This window comes from Mus caroli, unplaced genomic scaffold (assembly GCF_978045245.1).
Source record: "Mus caroli unplaced genomic scaffold, Mus_caroli_1 scaffold_8, whole genome shotgun sequence".
NCBI lineage: Eukaryota > Metazoa > Chordata > Mammalia > Rodentia > Muridae > Mus > Mus caroli.
The window spans coordinates 120,853,693-120,875,829 of NW_028227263.1; the positions used below are offsets into that span (position 1 = coordinate 120,853,693).

A 22,137-nucleotide genomic window follows, 5' to 3' on the forward strand; every position below is an offset into this window, starting at 1 on the left:
TATGTATGTGTGACTGTATGTGTATGTATGTATATGTGTGAATGTATGTGTATGTGTGTCTGTATGCATATGTATGTATGTGTGTATGTGTGTCTACATATGTGTGTATGTATGTGTGACTGTATGTGTATGTATGTATATGTGTGTATGTATACATATGTGTGTATGTGTGTATTCATATGTGTGTATGTATGTGTATGTGTGTCTGTATACATATGTATGTATGTGTGTATGTGTGTCTACATATGTGTATATGTATGTATGTATGTATGTGCATGCACATGAAGCATACATGCACACACCTGTCCACAGGTGTACACACACCACGCTCATACTGTGGAGGTCAGAGGGGATGTCCCGTGTCCTGTTCCATATCACTCTCCACCTTATTCCTTTTAGACAGAGTCTCTCACTGAATCTAGAATGGAGCTGGCGGCCAGGAAGCCCCAACATCTTCCTCCTCTACCTCTCCAAACTGAGGTTCCAGATGTGTGTGGCACAGCTGGCTCTGTGCCTCCATGCCCTCCATCCTCACTGGCTGCTCTGGGACCAGTGTCAGGTGAATGGGAAAGGCTTCAAGCATCGCTTTCATAACTAACTATAGCATAGCTTCAGCAGTTCTCGGTGCTGCAAAAGCCTTAGCTTTCATAACGTAGACTGTGGTAGTATTGGCTAACGTTTATATTGATTATTGATAGTTCCTAGGTCTTTGGCTCTGGCTGTCTCCTAGACAGGATGTTGTGGCATGATGTAAGTCCATAATCCCAGCACTCAGAAGGCTGAAGCAAGAGGATCACATGCTCGAGACCAGTCTGGGCTACAAAATGGTGGACCTTCGAGATTGATTAGAGGATAAAAGTGCTTGCCACCAAGCCTGACAACCTGAGTTTGGACCCCAGGACCCACATCGTGGGAGAGAACACATTGTCCTCTGACGTCCACGTGTGCCCAGATGTACACACAATAATAAACAGTGCACTTTTTAAAAAGAGAGAGAATATACCAATCCGTTTATAAGCAGCCTCTTCAGAGAGGAGCACAGTAGCCATTCCTCAGAGGAGGAAACTGAGTCCCAGAGAGAAAGCTACTCCGCTCCACAGGCCAGCGGAGGGTCCGTCAGCCCCAGCTAGCCAGATTGGTGACTATGATAGGGATGAGCAGCTGTGTTCAGAGAGACCTTTGCTGCCCAGCCCCTGCCCAGCACCCCTGTTCCCAACAGTGACAAGCACCTCAGTCACCTAGGTGGGGTCACCTGTCATCCAGGGAAGACTCAGAGGGAGAAAGTGAGCGATTCTTGTGATGTCATTCAAACTTGGCTCCAGCTGCACTGCCTCCACCTCAGGATCCCAGCCCTACATCTTTGCTGTGTGACCCTCAATAAATGTTCTTCCCTCTCTGAGGCTCCAAGGTATCTTTTAAAAGGATTTTTTTCTTACACAGGGTCCTACTATACATACAGCCCTGCTGGCCCTGGAACTCACTGTGTAGACCAAGCTGGCCTTGAACACACAGATCTGCCTGGCTCTGCCTTCCGAATGCTGGGATTAAAGATGTGCACCACCAAGCCTGGCTCAAAGTGTCCTTTTCATTGTAAAGGGGAAGGGTGGTACAGTGAGCAAGGGATGGAGTCTGGAACTGGAAAGACTGAAATTTTAATCTTACTCTGCGACTCCAGGTAACTTTCTCTCCCTCTCTGGAGGACTCCTTTTGTCAAATAGGTCTGCAAACCTATTTGAGATAGAAGTCTTAGAGAGTAGCCGATGATGATACTGTCTGTTTTAGGCTCAGGAGGCCCCACAGGTCCCAGGAGCGTGGGAGAGTTTCAGGGGAGGAACCCCGACCGGTCAGACCAGAAGAGCAAGCATCTTGGGCGGGAGTGGGACCCAGGGTGGAGAGTCTGCTCCTGCTCGGGCCTGCCTGGATTTGGGTTCCTGACCTGGGCCCAGCTGGGACCCAGGGAGCTGGAGGCTGTTAGGTTGATTTACATATTTGTTTGTTTGTTTATTTGCATGCTATTTATGTGTTTGTTTTCTAGCAATCTTCACTTTTGCTGTATTAGAGATGGAACTCAGAGCCCAGTGCCTGCTAGGCCAGGTTCCTGTAGTGAACTTCCCCCCAGCTCCTCACTGTGGGATTGTGGGATTCTCCTCACTTGCATAGGATCCAGAGGCCTCATCGGAGGCAGCCATGACGCAAGCCTGATGTGCCTGGGGCCTTGTCTGGGATGGGTTTCTAGTCCTCAGAGGCCAGGCTGGCTCACTCCATTGTTTCCCCACATTTGACTTACAAAACACAATTTAAATCTAAATTAAGAACGGCTCTCTTCTGAACTAGACTCATGAGCTACTTTGACCACCTGACTTCTTAAAACTGTCTGCTTCACCGGTATCTGATTCTGCCTGGGGACCAGCTGAGGGGACACCCCAGATGATACCTAAAAGATGAAGAGAGACAACAGCCCAAGAGTTTTCTGATGGCCTTGCTTGCAGCTGTCCATCAGCCTCAGAATCACTTTCTCACGAACTGATTGAAGCATTAAACGCAGTTCAATACCACACTAGTATTCAAGGGCACACTAGTGATGAGACAGCCTAGGAGATCTGCTGCCAGGAATAACCCAGGGCAGTCGAGGCCAGGAGAGAACAGTCAGACTGCAATAAGGATGGGCAAACTGAATTTATGACTCAACCAAGACAATCAGGGAAGGCTTCCTGGAAGAGGGAACGTGCCTCATGTAAGTTAGGAACCGGAGATGGGCTAAGTACCTAAACAAATTGAATGAGCAATGACCCAGAGGTGGCAAAGGTCCCTCTCCCTTCTATCCCGGAATGACAGGTGTCACTGGGAACCACAGGGCACGACGGGAGGGCTCAAAAGTGCCTGGATCATCTGAGAATCGGGATGGGGGGGGCTTTCAGGTGGGGCCACTGAACTTAAACCTTACAAAGGGAAGAGGGCAGAGGGGGAACCCTAAGGAAAATTCAGGAAGGAGGATGTACATAAGTTTCTAGAGCGGGCTCGAAGCCGGGCTGATCAAAAAAAAAAAAAAAAAAAAAGCATAGAGGCAGATAGACCTACATACTAAAAACCCCCAAATCACAGAAGATTAAGGCCACGTGTCTGCCCATCTCTCCTCCCATCCATGCATGACCTTAGGGGTTGAAAGTCTCATCGTTCCTGCCCAGGGCCCCAGGACTTCAGCGCTGGAATCCACACCAGCAACTCTGTTTTTTCACCATGTTTAATTCGGTATCAGAGGAGCACCAATAAATAGTTCCTTCCACCCCTGTGCTCTTCCTCCTGCCCCCAAGCGGGGCCTCCAGGGCCAGGCGATGCAGCCGCTGGAAGACAGAGGCAGCCCAGACCTCCCCGGCTCAGGCCAGCTGAGCAGGAGCGGCTGCAGAAATCCCAGGAGAAGGCCAAAGGGGCGGGGCTGAGAGCTTCCTGACGTGGGCGGGGCCTCAAAGGCCGGAAGGTGCGTCTAGGGGCGCAGCTCGCGGGACCTCCTTTCTCAGAGGGCGGGGCCGCTGGGGGGTCAGGGGGCGTGGTTTTCGTCCGCAGCTGTCACGATGACATCCATCCAAATCCGCATGGCTTCCGGGCTGGGGGCCACCATATAGAAAAGGCGTTCGTAGGTCTTGACGCAGAAAGTCAGGCGGGGGCTGGGGCTCTGGAATAAGCAAGGAGGAAGGGTGGCTGGATCAATGTCTTCCTAAACTGGGCTAGAATGCCTGCTCCCTTTTCTTTTTTTGAGGCAAGGTTTCAATGACTGGCCTGGCTGGCTTCGAACTCAGATATCTATCTGTCTCTGGCACCTCAGTGTGGGGATAATGGTGTGTGCCACCATACCTGGATTTTTAATTTTTACCCCGCCTCTTTTTTTGAAAGTGAGTTTGACTTCGTAGCTCAGGCTAGCCTCAGACTTGCTGCTCAGCCTCCTGAGGGCTGAGATTACACCATTCCTAGCTGGAGCACATTTACTGACCACCAAATGGGTAAACCCCTTCATATATCGATTATGGTTTTAGTCCCAAGGAAAGGGGCTGAAATGTGACCATTTGTTGTTGTTATAGTTGTTGTTTTGTAAGAAAAAAACTAAGACTTGAGATTTTTAAAAATGGGATTCCGATGTGGCCTTTAAAGCCCCACAGCTGGGCACTGGAGATGGATCAGCAGCTGAGAGCACTGGCTGCTCTTGGCGAAGACTAAGTTCCCAGTACCCATGTGGTGGGTGCTCACGATCATCTGTAATGCCACTTCCTAAGGACCCGATGACCTGCTCTGACCTCTGTGGGCAGGCATACATATATATGCAGGCATAACATCCATGCACATGAGATAAAGTAAATCTGTAAGATGTATTTTAAAACAGCTGGACGGTGATGGCACACACCTTTAGTCCTAGCACTCGGGAGGCAGAGGCAGGTAGAGCTCTGTGAGTTCGAGGCCAGCCAGGGCTACAGAGCTAGTTCCAGTACAGCCAGGGCCACACAGAGAAACCCCGAACCAAAAATAAATAAATAAATAAATAAATAAATAAATAAATAAATAAATAAATAGAAACGGAAAAAGGAAAAGAAAACCAACCAACCATGGTTGGCTTCTTTCCAAAGAGGATCCTAAGTATCAGCCGCCAACATTTCTTTCAGCCCTTATGTTTTGTCTCCCTTATAACCCGGGCCTCCAGCTTGAGACACTCCTGCCCTTGCCTCCTGAGTGCTAGACTTACAAGCATATGCTAAACCAGAATCTGATGCCACCCCACCCCACCCCACCCCACCCCACCCCACCCCCCTCCAGGGTCTCCATGGAACCCTGACCATTCTGGAACTCACTATGTTTTCCAGGTTGGCTTCACACTCAGAGATCCACCCACCTCTGCCTTCCTGGTGCTGAGGTTACAGCTGTGTGTCACTGTGCCCAGTGCACACGATGCTGGCGCTCGAACTCAGGGCTTAGTGCATGCTTGACAAGCTCTCTACCGACTGAGTGTACAGTGCACCCCCAGGCTCTGAGCTTTAGTTATGGTCCGGTGCTGAACCGTGAGTATAGCCAGAGTGGCTTTCCCCTGGGTGACCTAGAGATAGGCTAAGGCTGACTGAGGCTTGGCCATGGGCCCTCAGGAGGAGGGCATCGTGGCCCTGTGTAGGGGGGTCACCTTGAAGGCACAGCGTAAGTGGTCATAGTACACTTCCTCGATGGCCTGGAAATAGATGACGCCTTTGAGCTTTGTCTCTTCCTTGTCTGGTGGGAAGAAAGAGAGGAAACAGATCTAGTTAGAGACTGTGTGTGTGTGTGTGTGTGTGTACTGCAGTCATTGGGCACTAGTATAGGTTATGACAGTGTGATAACCTCAAGGCTGGAGGGAGGTGGACGTCTATGCTAGATGTGAGACAGGTCTAGAGACTACATAAGCCTGGAGATGGGTCCAGGGAAGGAAGTCCTAGAGCACCTGAGGCCCCCTGGAAAGAAAGGATATTCTGGGCTCTGGGTGTTCGAGTGGGTGGGTCACTGGGTCACTAGAGCATGGGTCTAGGCTCCCATCTGGAGCCAGAACGGAGCCAAACTCCTCTGTGTTAGTGAGTGGAAGCTGGGGGGATTCTGGGTGGCTTAGGGAGAAGGGGTTTGGGAGTTGTTATGGGACAGAATGGCTTTAACCTAGACTCTAGGGTGTATGGAAGGGGTTGGGAGCCTAACCCCTGGTCCTAGTGGCAGCCGGGAAGTGGTGGGCAGGGGGGGGGGTGCGTGCGTGCGTGTGTGTGTGTGTGTGTGTGTGTGTGTGTGTGTGTGTGTGTCTTGATTTTCCAACTCCTGGCCTCCCAGCTTACCGGCATAGTAAGCCAAACGGCGCGCCTGCCGGTCAAAGCAAAACCAGCGTTTCCTCCAAGTTTTAATGCGGCCGCCCATCTTCACCAGGGGCCCACGACAGCAGCCCCCGGTCACCCGCAAGTGGGGGCAGCTTTCCGGATTGTGGCCCCAGCGTTCCAGGTGCTGTGGGAGGTCCAGGACCTGGGGACCTGGAGGGCTTGGTGGGGGTGGTGGTGGGGGCGGGGGCGGGGCCTGCAGAGCACAGAGAAGGGGTCATTGAGCAGGGAGGGATTGCAGCCTAGACAATGAGCTCCATGCAGCCTTTGCAAAGATACTAACACCCACCATCGTGAAGCCAGGCGTGTGTGGCTCACGGGGGAGGCTGAGGCAGGACTGTCATGATTTCGAGGGCTATAGCCGCTGATTAAAAGCAGGGTAACAGAGAATGTGTGTGCCTGTCATCTCAGCACGAGGAAAGTAGAGGCAGGAGGAGCAGAAGTTCAAGGTCACCCTCAGCTCCATAGTGAGTTCAAAGCCAGCCTGGGCTACAGAAAGCATGTCAAAAGCCGAACCAAAACCAAAGACAGAGTCTCCACTTGACACAAGAGTCCCATCAGTCACAGAGTTTGTGAGGCAGGCCTGGGACAGTGAACCTTACCCTCCTAAGTGAGCCACTTTCATGGACTGTGTCCACCCGAGAGAGCCCCAGTTCCCTACAGTGAACGTGGGGTAGCTCTGCACCCTCCCCACCAGTCAGCCCTTGATCGTGGCGGCTCGAATCTCGGAGACATGCTTGTCTGTGCATAGGAGCACGGCAGGGACACACAATGTACTCCACAGGGGCTGCTTAATAAGTGATGTTCCTGGTGCTGCATTTTTAATGAGGACAAGTTTGTGCAGAACAACCCTGAAGGGTACAACGCCCTTCCTGCTCCCTGGCTCTCTGAGGCAGGAGGGGCAGGGGTCTCTCGTAGCCCATGCTGGCCCTGTAGTGGAAGACAATCTTTGAATTTCTGACCTTCCTGCCTCTACCTCCCAAGTGCTGGGATTACACGCATAAATCACCACAACAGTTTATGTCGTTCCGGGGATAGAACTTGGGCCTTCGTGCCACATTTCTTGAGTCTTTCTATAATTAATTTTTTTTAAACTGCCACAAATGTTTACTCTTCGTCTATAATAACAGCTGAAATAGTTACTGGCATACGGACAGGAAGAAAAAGACAGGAGGAGAAAGATTTGGGATCGTAGCTCAGGGTGCAGCTTGTGATTAACACACAGGCTGCAAAGCAATCCAAACATACGGAATACAAGAACACGGGGATGGGGAGACGACGCAGCTGGGGAAAGGCGCTTGCCACCAAACCTGATGGTGTGAGTTCGATCCCTGGGACCCACATAGCAGAAGTTGAGAAGTGACTTCCACAAGTCCTCTGACCTCCACATGTGCACTGAGGCGCCTGCTCACCTGCCTGACTACTCACAACTTCAGTAAATAAAATTAAAAGAAAAAAAAAAAAAAAGGATGGAGCTGGAGAGATAGCGCAGCAGTTAAGAGCACTGACTGCTCTTCCAGAGGTCTTGAGTTCAATTCCCAGCAACCACATGGGGCTCACAACCATCTGTAATGGGATCAGATGCCCTCTTCAGGTGTGTCTGAAGACACCTACAGTGAACTCATAAATAAAATAAAGAAATCTTAAAAAAAAAAAAAAAAAAAGATGGAGTCAGTTACCTCAGCAAAGACCATGCACTCGGGAGTGAAACCTGAGTAGGAACGGAACCCCTGGACTTCTCTTTAAGGGTGGAGCAGGACCGTTTTGGTTGGAGGACAGGAGATGGTGGCATATAATAAAAGGCAAAAGCCAAGAGGCAAAAGCACCCAGAAGGGACAGAGGGGACTAACCATGATGGCAGGAACAGCAGGGCCTGTGGAACTTTCTCGGCTTCTTCTCATCCCTTCCTGTGGATTCATGAGGGAGAATCAAGCAGGACCCCAACCCGTAAGACAGAGAAATGTCTGAATAAGGGGGGCCTTGTTCTGAATGTCTGAATAAGATAATACAGGGGTCTGAGGGAGGAGGGCTGAGTCTGGAGCCCTGGGTCTGAGGGAGGAGGCTGGGGTCTGGAGCCCTGGGTCTGAGGGAGGAGGGCTGAGTCTGTGCATGTAAAGGAGTGGCGTCAAATGCCCCCTTTCTAAGGAGCAGGGCCTGCAGTCTCACCCTGTCCTTGAGCAGACGTTCCCTCTCGGCCACAGCCAGCTGCAGGAGTCGTTCCATGTGTGCGATGTCTGAACGAAGCACCGAGTGTCTAAGCGGACAAAGCAGAGAGAATGGTCACCTCGGCTGGCCTCCCCCTCCCCCTCCCCCATCCCTCTCCCCCCTCCCCTCATGCCTCACCTATTCCCAGGGCCACAGTTGAGCAGCTGATAGAGAGGGTGTCTCCCAGGGGTCCCCACAGCTTGTGAAAGAGCTGAGGCCTCCAGAGGTCCTGAGGAAGAGGGCACGGGATGTGGGGCCAGGTGTTTCCTGCCTTGCCCCTCTGTTTCTCCAGCCAACACCCAAGCAATTTTTCCATCCTCTGCCTAGGATGGCTGAGGGCGGGGGCAGGCGGGGAACAGAAGTGTCCTTACCTGTACAGTGGAGGGACAAAGGCCGGGAGGATCCCCTCTGGCTGGCCCTGTCTCCCCTCCTCCGGGGCAGGCTTCCTGTCCTCTGGAGACCAATAGACCCCTGAAAACACACACACAAACAAAGGTTGTGTTTGTAAGGTAGGCTGCCCCAGAGGTCCTTAGGATAATGGCCTCCCTGACAGCTGTATGCTCTGGGGTGAGTGGGTGGAAAGGCTCCAGCTCTATAAGTCAGTTAACCCGTTAGTGCATTCCTGATCTGTTGACATCACTTGGAGGCGGTGCAAACTACAAGACGAACGAACGCTGGCGACATGGCTCAGAAAGAGTTGGCATGTTAGCATGAGAACCAGACATCCACACATGCAGGAAGAGTCAATGTCCAGCAAGATGGCTCAAGCCCAGGCTGCCACGTCTAATGCCTGAGTTCAAGCCCTGTGCAGCGGAACAGGAAGACTGATGATTCCCACTGGCTGTTCGGTGATGTTCAGGGTATGCCTAATTATGCATTCCACCCGCCACTCGGCTCCCCAGTCAACAAATAAATGTGAGAAAGAAAATCGGGTGTGGTGGCCTCTGGGGAGGCAGAAACAGATGGATACCTGGATGTTACTGGCCTAGCCTGACCTGTAAACCTCAGAACCCAGTGAGAGACCCCGCCTCAAAAAAACGGGGTTGGGGGAGGCAGCTGGAGAGATGGGTCAGAAGTTAAGAGCACTGACTGTTCATGCAAACAACCCAAGTTTAGTTCCGAGCATTCATGTCTGGCAGCTCACAACCACCAGTAACTCCACTTTCAGGGGATCAAAGCCCTCTTCTGGTCTCTGTGGGTATTGCACTCATGTGCACATATTCACCCAGGCACAGACACACACACACACACACACTTAGGGGTCAGGGGCACTGAGTGATGGCTAAGAACGCATACAGCAGTTCCAGAGGCCCAAAACTCTCCAAGTAGATCAGGATAGCCTCAAACTCACAGACATCCACCTGCTTGTCTCTGGAGTCCTGGGATAAAAGGTGTGGTGGTATCACCGCACCTGGCTAGAAATAAACCTTTAAAACCAACCAAGCTCCCCAGGAGCTGGAGCAGAGTTAACTCTGGCATCCACATGGGCGAGGGCATACATAAACAGGGACACACACACCAACAAGAGATGGGGTCTCTCTGTAGGTTTCTTGGGGCATCTTCTGAGCCGGTTTCTCTCTGTCTCTGTCTCTCTTACACACACACACACACACACACACACACACACACACACACACACACACACACTTGTGCTCTCTGCTCCCCGGTTGGCACTAGTGAACAGCCCCTGCTCTGTCAGGCCCTTCTACCATAATGCTGTGCTTCGGCTCACTGCAGACTCAGCGTACATAGAGACCCATGTACATGTGGATGCCAGAGGTCACGGAGCACTGCCTAGGAAAGCCACCAGCTAACTGTCCCATCTCAGGGCACCGAGGCCCTAACTTTAACTCCCAGAATCAGAGAAAATAAAAAAGTTTAAAGGACTGGGGATGTTTCTCAGTAGAGTGCTGGCCCAACAAAGGCCTGGGTTTGACCCCCCAGCATCACATATAATTGAGCATGGTGCTACACGACTCTGATCCTAGCACTCAGGAGCATTTCAGTATGGTTGCGGCTAACCTGGGCTATATGAGAGCCTGCATAAAAAAAAAAATCTTTAAGTGACCAATATTTTTAAAAAGTTTATTATCTACTCAATTTCATACAGCTGGCCATGGCTCTGTATCCCCAGACCCAATACACAGTGGACAGAAACTGCCAAAACAAGACAGCATGCTGGCTACTGGCAAAACATGACCTCCCACTGGAGACTAGGAGTCATCTAGAGGGCTGGAGAGATGGAGCAACGGTTAAAAGCACTGGCTGCTCTTCCAATGATCCTGAGTCAATTCCCAGCAACCACATGATGGCTCACAACCATCCATAATGGGATCTGATGCCCTCTTCTGGCCTGCAGGTATACATGCAGATGGAGCTTTCATATGCATAAAAAATAAATCTTTAAAAAAATAAATACAATATGCTGAATTCCTTTTAAAAAAAGAGCTATCTAGAGATTATTTGCTTTTTTAATTTTAGTTTTTATTTATTTATTTATGTATCCATTCAGAGATAGGATCTTGTTGTGTAGCCTAGGCTGGCCCTAAATTTTGCTGTAGCTTAGGCTAGCCTCAAATTCACAATCCTTCCTCCACTTCCTAAGTGCTGGAGTTACAGGAGCCTGTTATCTCCCTGGCTTTAGTTTTTTGTTTGTTTGTTTGTTTGTTTGTTTTTATTAGTTTAATCTTTAGTAACTCCTGTATTCTTTTTTTTTTTTTTAAGATTTTTATTTATTATATGTAAGTACACTGTAGCTGTCTTCAGACACTCCAGAAGAGGCGCCAGATCTCGTTACGGATGGTTGTGAGCCACCATGTGGTTGCTGGGATTTGAACTCTGGACCTTTGGAAGAGCAGTCCGGTGCTCTTACCCACTGAGTCATCTCACCAGCCCCCTGGCTTTAGTTTTATTATTATGAGACAGCATCTCTCTATGTAGCCAAGGCTGGCCTGGGTCTCCCTCCTTCCTTTGCCTCCTGAGTGTTGGGATTACAAGCATGCACCACTAAACACACATGAAAGATGTTTTCCAATATATGGGAGGATGTGCAAACAGGACAGAAGCCTGGGCTACAGAGTGAGACCCTCACAAATAAAGAGCTGGAGAGATGGCTCAGCAGTTAAGAGCACTGGCTGCTCTTCCAGAGGACCCAGGTTCAATTCTCAGCACCCACACAGTGGCTCACAGCCATCTACCATTCCAGTTCCAGGGGATATGACTCCCTCTTCTGGCTATCACAGGTACTGCATGTATGTATAGCACACACATAAACACAGGCAGAACACTCATACACATAAAATAAGATAAACTAGTCTAAAATAAAACCTTAGCCACTTTGACTGTTATGGGAAAATACTCAAGATACAGGCATAAACAAGAACTTTTTGAAAAGAGTTCAAACAGTACCGGGAATAATTCTGAGGACTGAGAAACAGGGTTTTGTAGAACTAAAAAGCCTTCATACAGCAGGCAAGAACAGCAAAGTGAAGAGGCAGCCACAGAACAGGGGCTATGGCTCCAGCAGCACTTCAGATGGACCCTGTCTAGACGCCACAGTCCAGGCTTTAGAATAAGCACGCGCGCACGCGCGCACACACACACACACACACACACACACACACACACACACACACACACACACAGGGTTGACCGGAATGAGCAGAGCCGACCAGAGAGAGCAGAGGTCCTAAATTGAATTCCCAACAACCACATGAAGGCTCACAACCATCTGTACAGCTACAGTGTACTCATATACATAAAATAAATAAATTTTAAAAATAAGAACACACACCAAGGAAACCCAATTCTGCCAAATAAGAATAGTCTAGTGAACATGTACACCATTATCAAAAGGGAAAACAAATTGCCAACAAACATTGTTTAAAGTAATCGGCAGGGTTGGAGAGATAGCTCAGTGGTTAAGAGCACTGGTTGCTCTTCCAGAGGTCCTGGCTTTGAGGTTTGATCCCCAGCACCCACATGGGGGCTCACAACCCTCTGCAACTTCATTTCTAGGAGATTTGATGCCCTCTTTTGGACTCTGAGGCCACCAGACACGCATGTGTATGTATGTGTATTTGATATATATAAGAAACTGAGGCAGAATGCTGGATCAGGAGGGGTAGAGAGAGAAGACCTCATTAAAGTAGCCTGTTGGTCACTCTTAAATTTCACTCTTCGGTTACAGGACCCCATCTTGCATGGGAGACGTGGTGTTATGAAAAAAAGGATTTATAATAAGAATAAATTCAAGTCATCTAATCTAATATCTTGTGAGCAACTTTTCCCAATCATCCTTCCATCCCCTCATCCCTAGGCAGAGAGTAGCAGTGAAGGCGCCTGATGGACCTCTCCTGCCAGCCCCTCCCTCCCCAGTGTGCACATGCGCAAACAGAGAGGGGCAGTACCTGCAGGGAGCTGCGCACCGAGAAGAGGCAAGAAGAGGTGGAGCTGGCAGCAGCATGCGCAGTGGGGTCCTGCAGCACCAGCAGCTGGCGGTCGGTCTTCTGTGTGAACAGCAGCTAGAAAGAGAGCAACGGTTATGGGAAAGTCAGGGCTAGGGTTGGGGCAGGGGGTGGGGTGGAGTTAGGGGAGACTAGAGAGGTGGCTAGATGGTGGCTGAGTGGTTAAAAGCACTGGCAGCTCTTCCAGAGGACCCAGATTTGATTCTCAGCAACCCATATGGAGGCTCACAACCATCTTTAACTCCAGGCCCAGGGGATCCAGTGCCCTCTTCTGGCCTCTTTGGGTACTGGGCATGCATGTGATACACATACATACATGCAGACAGATCACACATGCCCGCACAGTAGGGGCTTGGTTTCAGGACACACACACACAGCACTGACAGTTTACAGACGCTCTAGCACCAGACTGCCAGCACCAGTCCACTTCTTAGATGGAAAAGGGAAGGTCTAATCACAAGAGAGCCAGAAAACAGTCCTCACTGCTCAGTCTCCCAGCCCGAGCCATCCTTGTTCTGAGGTCTAAGGGAGAGCTGGCCTAGACTCAAGTCTGAGGGAGGAGGGGCCAGAAGCTCACATTCCTGATTCCTGAAGGTGTGAGGGGCTGGGACCCAGGTGCCCGGTCTGAAGGAGGAGGACCAGAAGGGACAGGAAATCCCCTACCTTGGTGAGTGCTTGGTCGGGCTCAGAGAAGTCCCCACCACATGTTCCCTGCAGGCAATTGAGCTCGAACAGCCGGCTCCGTTCCTAGGAGAAGGAGGGGTCTTGGCGAACACAGGCAGAAGGGCCACACCCATAGAACATCTGACATTGGGGACTATCTGGGCACCTGGAGCTGGGAGGCAAGGAGGTGGGGCAGGTCTCGGGAAAAACGCACCTGTGTAAGAGCCTGAACAGCTTCCTCCTTCTTCCTGCTCAGCCCCCAGCTCTCGGCAGCCATCTGCTCCCCCAGAGACCTGAGCTGCTCCTCCAAGACCTGGATGCGGCGCTGCAGGGGACCCCCATTCTGGTCATTCACTTGTCTGCCCGGGACTCGAGACTACTCTCCGTGGTGCCCCGTATCCCCACCCCCACCTGGATACCTCAGGCACTGGGGAGGAGAGCTGTCACTAAGCCCCCTGGGAGTTCTTTTTTTTGGAGGCCAGGGCCCAGAAGACATCTAGGGTTGGTGACAAATGCCAAGGGAGACCCAGAAACTCATCAAGATCAGAAAGAGGGGCGCCGAAGTTAAGAGTGTCTTGCAGGCCTCAACGGTGGTGCACACCTTTAATCCCAGCACTCAGGAGGCAGAGGCAGGCAGATGTCTGAGTTCCAGGCCAGCCTGGTCTACAGAGTGAGTTCCAGGACAGCCAGGGCTACACAGAGAAACCTTGTCTCGAACCCCCCCCCCAAAAAAAAACCAACCGTAATCATCATCATCCTAACTTAAAGAACAGAGAAAGGGGAGCCATAAGTGATTATAACACCCAAGAGCCAGAGGCAGAATTGTCTCTGATATGAGGCCAGCCTGGGCTTCATAGTGAGTCCTAGGCCAGCCTTGGCTACAGAGTCCCTATCTCAAAATCCAAAGGGTCTGGGTATGTGGCATAGTTGACAGAGTGCTTGCCTGGGAGGCTTGAAGTCTTGGGTTCCACCCTCAGCAAAAACTGGGTGTGGTGGAGCACATCTGCAGTCCCAGCACTCGGAAGGCTGAGGCAGGAGGATTACAAGTTTAGAGTCATCCTCAGCTACACAGCTGGTTCTAGGCAGCCTGGGCCCCACGCAGACAGAAACCAACGGAAGGAAAAGAGAAAGGACGACTATCTGCCGGAAGAGGTGTGGGAGGGAGACCCCAGTCAGAACTGTTTAACCACAAATGGGAAGCTGAGCCGTATAGCTAAGCTTGCCCCCACAGGACAAGGCCAAACTCTGAACAGAAAACTGACAGAATGATTGGGTGGCTGGGGCTCAGAAGGTAAAGGGGCTTGCTGCCACACCTCACGACATGAGTTCAATCCCAGGGAATAAAGTGGAAGAATGGGCTCCCGCTCTCTGACTTCTATGAATACAGTGGCATGCATGCACGCTCTGACACATGTATAAATAAATAAATAAATAAATTGAAAAGTAAAAAAAAAAAAAAAAATCCCAGCACTTCCCTTTATGAACGAAGTGGGGAAGATGATGTGAGCACCTTGGCCCTCACCATCCTCAGTTACAGCGTAAGAGAAAGCAATAGGATGCACCTCAGATCCCACCGGAAGGAGTTGGTGGCTCACAGATGGCTATCACCACGTCTGACACGGTGATTGTCTCAGAACCATCACGGCAATGGGGGAGAGGCAGACTGGTCTGGAGAACTCACCCTGTGCTGGGCCACACTGGCCTGAAGTTCCCGGACCTTGGAGTCTGGAGCTGGGACAGCGGGGCTTTCCCGTTCCTCCTCCACGCGGCTCTCCCGCTCCAGCTGCTGGAACTCCAAATCCTCATAGGTGCGTTGGGCTGCATCCAGCTGCTCTCTGATCTGAGGGTGGGGACACAAGGGACTGGAGACTGGATCCCTAACCCTGAGGAAGGAGTGAGCTGGTGGGCTTTAGCCAGGCCCCTAGATCTAAGGGAGAAGACAGGTCAGGGCCTCTGGGTCAGAAGAAGGGCTGAGGCCTGGACTCATGGACCCAAGGGAGGAGGGATGGGGCCCAGATCCCCACATCTGAGGGAGGAGGACTATGGCCTAGAACCCCACATCTGAGGGAGGAGGGCTAGAACCTAGAACCTCACATCTAAGGGAGAAGGGCTGGGGCCTAGACTCTTTTGGGGGGGGGGCTAGACTCTTAGGTTTGAGGGAAGAGATCTGGGCCAAGACTTTTGGGTCCTACTGGAAGGCAGACATGGAATCCATCTCTAAGCAGGTCCGAAGAGCCCTTACCTCTTGTACCCCTTGTGAAAGCCGCTCTCTCTGGTCCTCTGGCTGTGAATCAAGCTGTCCTTGTGCCTCCCTAAGTCTCTGGCGGAGACTCTCCACATGATCCCGCTCCTGGCTCAGCTGCCGCTGTTCCTGAGAAAACAAGCAGGCTGTGGACTCAGGCAAGGAAGCATTCCAACCAGGACCCAGGCCCTGCTGGGGTGTCTGCTCCTCACGCAGGACCCCCAGATATGCTTTATGGCCCTGCCCCAGAGGAGTTACCAAGGACACAGTGCAAGAAACCAGAGACAGCCAGAGAAGGTGGCATATGCCTATAAACCCAGCACTTGACAGGTGGAGACAGGAGAATGGCAAGTTCAAAGCTAGCCTGGGTCATAGAGCCAGACCTTACAAAGGAAGTAAGGGTGGGAGGTAAGAAGGGAGGGAGGAAGCGAATAGAAGAAGGAAGGGGGTTGAGAGGAGAGAGGGACAACAGGAGGGACAAATGAAGGCAGAAGTGTAAAAACACAGTCATGCTGTGTGAAAATGGAGAGCTAAGGTAGGCCAGCTTCAGGCCCTGCCCTCCAGCAGAGCACAAAGCTGTTTCACCTGGGCACTGTGAGGCACTGAGACCGGCCACATGGGAACCTGCAGCATGGACTCCATTTCGTCCCTGCTCTTTATTATTATTGTTGATTCATTTAGGCTTTTTGCAGCATAGTGGACTGAATCGCATGTATGATATACCCATACTGCACTGCAAGCCGCACCCCAGCCCCTCCCTGGGGGATTCTAGGCAGGGGCTCTACCACTGAGCCACATCCCCAGCCTCTCACTGGGGGATTCTAGGCAGGGGCTCTACCACTGAGCCACGCCCCCAGACCAGGTGTATCTCATGCAACAGTCAGGGATGACATGTCGTATGTATAGTTCATATTTGGTTTGGTCAAATGCTAACACTGGGGTTAAACGTGAAGTTATGGAAATACGAACAGATCTCCATGTTCAGGACTTTCAGCAATAAAGGTGCAAGACTAAGCCAAGCCTGGGAAGTGTGACTGGAAAAGAAATAAGGAGAGAAGACAGGGAGGGAGCATGGTGTTTGAGTGTTGGTCTCAAAGGGGAGGGGGAGGAGCATGCAGGGCCAGGGACAGGATTATAGTCTGGTGCTGGGAGGGACACCAAGATCACACTGTGGAGAAGAGGGGTTTCCAGGATGGTAGGTAAGGGGCAACATAGACTGAGGGAAAACAGCTGGACCCGAGGTCTCAGGGAGGACAGGCTGGTCCTGGGCCCATGGGTCTGAGGGAGAAGGGCTGGGGCCAGGATCCCAGAGTAGAGGGAGGAAAACTGGGGACTGGAGCCCTAGGTATGAGGCAGGTACGGCTCAGGGCTCAGATTTCTGGGTCTGAGTGAAAAAAATGACTAGAGCCCAGAATCATAGACAAACAGAACTAGACCTCAAGAGAAATCAGGGCTCAGGGTGATGAGACGTAGCTCCTGGACAGACAGACAGACAGAAACACAGCTGACAATGACTTTTTCAGACCTATCTAAGCTGTGACCTGGAGGGATGTCAACATTGTTAGATAAGAGAGTCTTAAGATCAGAGTGACTCACTGAGGTCTGAACTCTCAGAGCTGACATCCCTCAGACACAGTGGGAAAGCATTAGAGCACGCTGTAGCCTCCCCACGCCTCTACAGCCAAGCAACCACGTGCTCCCAGAAAACAGAGGGGCAGTGACTGGCCCCACAGGCACAAGGTCAGCCACATCCTGGCTACAAACTGAAGAGTCAGACCCTTGCCGAGCGTTGTCACGCAGGCTTGCAATTCCAGGGCTTGGGTGGTGAAGGCTAAGGGGCCAGGAGTTCAAAGTCATCCTCAGACACAAGTCCAGGCTCAGTCTGGGCTACAGACCCTGAACAGGGTGAAGGAGGACAAGGAGGGCTGAGATGGGGAGGCAGCACCAGCTGCTTTTGCTATAGAATAACACATACATAATTCAGCTGGGCCTAGTACTGCCTGAAATCCCAGGGAAAGGGAAGCAGAAAAAACAAACAAAACAGGTGTTCAGGGTCATCCTCAGCTGCATACAGAGTTCAAGGCCAGCCAGGGCTGAGATACTATCTCAAAACCCAAAACACTGGGCAGGTTAAGAATGTGCACCGCTGCGCTTGCAAAGGAGCTGAGCTTGCTTCTAGCAGCCATGACCGGCAACAGACAACCTGTAACTCCAGCCTTGGGGGTTCTGAATTCTCCTTCTTAAGGGATCAAAGACCACTCACATGAATGTTACAAATACACACACACACACACACACACACACACCAAATAAACAAATATATAGTAAATCTTTTTTTAAAGGCCTTAAGATGCCAGGCAGTGGTGGCACATGCCTTTAATCCCAGCACTTGGGAGGCAGAGCTAGACTGATTTCTCTGTGTTCAAGGCCAGCCTGGTCTACAGAGTAGAAAGCCAGAGCTACACAGAGAAACCCTGCCTCAAAAAAAACAAAAACAAAAACAAGAAAACAAAACAAAACAACAACAACAAAGTTCTTAAGAGACAGAAGCAGGTCCAATGGTGTGAGTCTAGCTATATAGTAAGTTCCAGACCAGCCAAGGCTACATAGTAAGACACCAGCTAGGACAACACAAAACAAAACAAACCAACCATAAAATATCACCCAGAAGACCTAGTTTCTTCAACAAGCAATAGGAAGCAGACAAGTAAGGGAGGCCCACTAGGCCCATTAGAGACAAAACAATTGAGACGACCAATTACGACAGCCCTGTGCACACCTGTAACCCCAGCACTCAAGAGACTTGAGACAAGAGAATCGTGGGTTCAAGGCCAGTCAGGGCTACTTAGGGAAACCAAGTCTCAAATAAAACACACACACACACAAAGTTTTCATTTTTCTGTGGTACCTGCTAAAACATATACAGGTAATATGGCTTCTACAATGAGCATTTAAAACTTGGAACAAGTCTTTCACGCAATCTGGGGGTGCGTCCGAGTACTTTAAGGGTTTAACTTACTGATGAATGTCTTCTCTTGCAGAGCCGGTCGATAATTCCAGGTACTTTGTTGATGGAGGAAAGAAGAGAATCTGCTCGGGCACCTACTGAATAGTTACTGACTATATACAGCCTGCTAAAATTTTGGCTATGTTAGGGCCTCAGCCATTAGAAGCTGGGGCAAACTTTTCTGCCTACTTATTCCGTTTGGTAAATACATTTCTTTTGACAGGTTATGTCTAGATTTGAGAACCTTCAGCATGGTTCTCATTTTTTGAGGTCCCAACGGGTTTCCCCCAGACCATATTATGTAAACCATGTATAAGTCATTTTTCTGTTCCCACATTCTCTGTAAGATTATAGTCATAAGTTCAAATCTGAATTAAAGCATTTGAATGTCAAAAAAACAAAAACAAAAAACTTGGAACAAGGTGAGGATGGGGCTCAGAGGTAGATCCCCTTGCTTTTGTCTAGAATCCCCCAGTGAGGGGCTGGGGTGTGGCTCAGTGGTAGAGCCCCTGCCTAGAATCCCCCAGTGAGGGGCTGGGGGCGTGGCTCAGCCTTGCAGGGTTGATCTAGATTTTTAGTATCCAGGGATATAGAGACAGGGAAGAACTGGGTGAGATGAAAGAAGGATAGTAAAGGAATCGCTACTAAAGCTGAGGAGCACAGAACATCAGCCCAACTGAGTATTCAGTTTTTAAGGGTTTGAAATGTTTCCTAGTACACCATTAAACTGTAAAATTATAGGGACAGCCAAGAAAGAGACCTCAGTAGAAAGACATCCAAATCAAGCCTGGGAAAGAGGAGGAAAACGAGGAACAGGAATCCAATCTCTCTGAAGACCAAGGACAACTATTAGGTCTGACCAGAGGGTGTTCCAACCCGGAAGACGAAGCCCAGAAGAAAGGAACATGAGGATGGAGTCGCTGGTCACACCAACCTGCTCCCGCTGTTCTTGGCTGCTCGGCTGGGTCTCCACCCGCTGGCCCAGCAGCTCCCGCAGCTGCTCCTCCTCCCGGCGAGCGGCCACTCGTTCCCCGGCCAGCTCACCCCGGAGCAGGGCCACCTCCACCTCCATCTGCGAAAAAACAAAGCGAGAATTTGGGTGCAGCAGCCAGTGGAGGAAGGGGCTGGGAGATGGGAAATCTGGAAAAGGCCTCGGGCCTTGAGCACCTGCTTATCAAAAAGGATCCTACAGCTTAGAATGGACCCGGTGTCTTGGCTCGCAGGTTCCCTCACCGGTTGACTTCCCAAGAGCTCCCCATCCTCACCTCGATCCTCAATTCCTTCTTCTGGCGCTGTAACTCCTTCACCCGCTGCTCCATCAGAGCCACGCGAGTCAGTGCCTCCAGCTGCTGTCCTCGCAGTCGCCGTGCCGCCCCCCGCAGCTCTTCCCCAGAAGGGAGGCATGGGGAAGGTGTGGCTGGAATCTGCGCGGCAGGCGTAGCCTCAGGCTGAAATTAGAGAGGGTGTGATGAGAACAAGTCTCATCCCCCTCTAGTCACCAAACAGGTCTGGTCCCACCCCCCAGTAGTGCCTCTGGGGGTCACGAGCTGCCTAGTTCAACCACTTCCTTTCGGGTCCGAATGGAAGACCGTGAAGCGGGGAAGCGGGCAGGTTCTGAACCCATCATACAAAGCCACCATGCTCTGAAGCTGAACTACAGAGCTTGTTTCCTTTCCTTTCCTTCCTTCCTTTCTTTTTTCTTTCTTCCTCATTTCTACCCTCCTTTCCTTTTCTTCTTTTCCTTTTTCCTTTCTTCTCTCTCCTTTTCTTTTTTCTTCTTCCATTTCTTCCTCTATTCTTTCTTTTTTTTTCTTTCTTCATTCCTTCCTTTCTTTCCTTCTTTCTTTTTTGTACCTGAATGCTAGTGGAAATCAGAGGATTCTTGCCTTACATCAATGAGGGTTCTGGGGATCGAACCCGGGTCGTCAGATTTGACAGCAAGTGTCTTTGTACACTATGAGATCATCTGTCCCTGAGTCTCAACCTCTTGGGATCTCTTTCTCAGAGTCCCTGGATCGCTCTTCTCCCCCACCCCCCACCCCCCGCCCCTCTCTCTGACTTAGACTCTTCTATGTCGGCATTTCTTTTTTCTGGGTCTGTGTGTCTTCCCTGTATCTCTCTTTTAGGTCTATGTCTCACTCCCTGTGTCTCTGTCTAGTTTCTATGTTTCTACCCGGGTCTCTCTGGCTTCAAATCCAACTTTGTCTAACAGGGTGTTTCTGCCTGTCTATGGGTAACTCTCCTTGACTCTGGGTCTCTGTCTAGTCTCTCTCTCTTTATGTTCTTCTGTGTCGTCTTGGGTGTCTGTCTGTCCGTCTGGACAGCCCCCCCGGGGGGATGATCCCTCACCTCTTCGCGGCAACTCTCGGTGCTGCTACCTTCTTCCACTTCTTCCTCTTCCTCGGCCTGCCGCCCAGCTCCCGGGCAGCTTGGAAGCTCCGCTGGGGCCTCGGGCTCCTTGTGCTCTTGGGGATCTTCGGGGTGCCCCTGAGGCTGCACGGCCCCTTGAGGCTGGACCTCGACGGCGCATTCCGAAACCTGTGGCGACGAGGAGCCCTCTTCTAGGGTGCTGGGTGTCCCCATGGCCGCTTCGGATTCCTGTGGTGTGGGCGTGGTCGGTTTCAGAGGCGTGGTCTGATGTTTGTGGGCGTGGTCTAGAGCGCCGTGAGCTTGCCCAGAGGGCGGAACCCAAAGGTTCAGAGACTGGCTTTGAACATTCCGAGGGCGTAGATTTCCTGGGACCCGCTCGCGATTGGGGCAAGGCTGTCAGCTCCGAAGATGACACACACACCTAGAGGTGGGAAGAGAATTTGAGTCCGGGGTCCTAACGCTCCCCGTGCTGGGGCGTCGCACGCTGAGCCTTCCCTTTGCTCCATGTGTCATCCCTGAACCCCGTCTGCAGCCCTCCCCAGTTTCCCGGATTGCCTCCAAGAGATCCCATCTCCTCTACCTCCTCGGGACTAACAAGGCTCTCCTCCTTGGGGCTCCACAGTTGGGTCCCGACCCACCTGTAAGGAATCAGCGTCCGAGGCTCCTCACCCCAAGATCCAGAACTCGGGGCTGGCACTGTCTACCTCTCCGGATATGCCTGGGGCCCCAACGCCTCCGTTCCTTCCCGGGAGGAGGTCCTCGTAGGTCGTCAACCTTCTTTCTGGCTCTGCTCTGGGCACTGCCGCTCCTGCGGCTAAACAGGTGGCTGGAAGGAGGGAGGAGAGAGAGGCCGCCCCGTCCCCCTCCCCAGCAGCCCGGAAGTGGAGGGGGGGGACAACAGGTCCGACAGCTCTCCTGGGAGGAGGGAGCCAGCAGCCTGCCCCGCCCGCAGCCCAGGCACCCAGCCATCCCGGCCCCTCCAGCCCCACCCAGAGAGAGCCCAGCGCCCAGACCTCCCACTCAGCCTCCGGTGCCCCCATTCCGGTGCCCCTGGAGGGCCAGGCTTCTTAGCCTCCTGCATACAGCAGCCTCCCTAAGGCCGAAGCCTAGGAAATCCTCAAAGGAAGATAGGAATGAAGATGGGGGCCTCTCCCCTCTAATAAGCCCTTTGGAAGGGCCCTGACCGGTTTAGGGAGCCGGACAAGGGGAGGGGGTATCCCGGGCTGAGTCAGCGATCTGCCCAGAGACAGAGTGTGCCCCACGCGCACACAGTTTACTATGGGGTGGGGCGCAGAGGTTAAAGGTCACAGCCAGACCCTT

General features: G+C 51.4%; 1 protein-coding gene across 1 annotated transcript; it reads right to left on the reverse strand.

Moving 5' to 3' along the window:
* Positions 1–3,223: 3,223 nt before the first annotated feature.
* On the reverse strand, positions 3,224–21,680 carry Phldb3 (pleckstrin homology like domain family B member 3). Its single transcript, XM_021168360.3, has 16 exons — positions 21,456–21,680; positions 20,797–21,238; positions 19,713–19,895; positions 19,382–19,519; positions 15,441–15,569; positions 14,880–15,038; positions 13,413–13,523; positions 13,199–13,282; positions 12,479–12,592; positions 8,441–8,540; positions 8,208–8,298; positions 8,031–8,118; positions 7,715–7,771; positions 5,829–6,060; positions 5,159–5,244; positions 3,224–3,670 (listed from the first exon to the last, which is right to left on the reverse strand). Exons 2-16 carry the CDS (start codon positions 21,028–21,030, stop codon positions 3,536–3,538), a joined length of 1,941 nt encoding a protein of 646 aa, XP_021024019.1. The 5' UTR covers positions 21,031–21,238; positions 21,456–21,680; the 3' UTR covers positions 3,224–3,535.
* Positions 21,681–22,137: the final 457 nt, after the last annotated feature.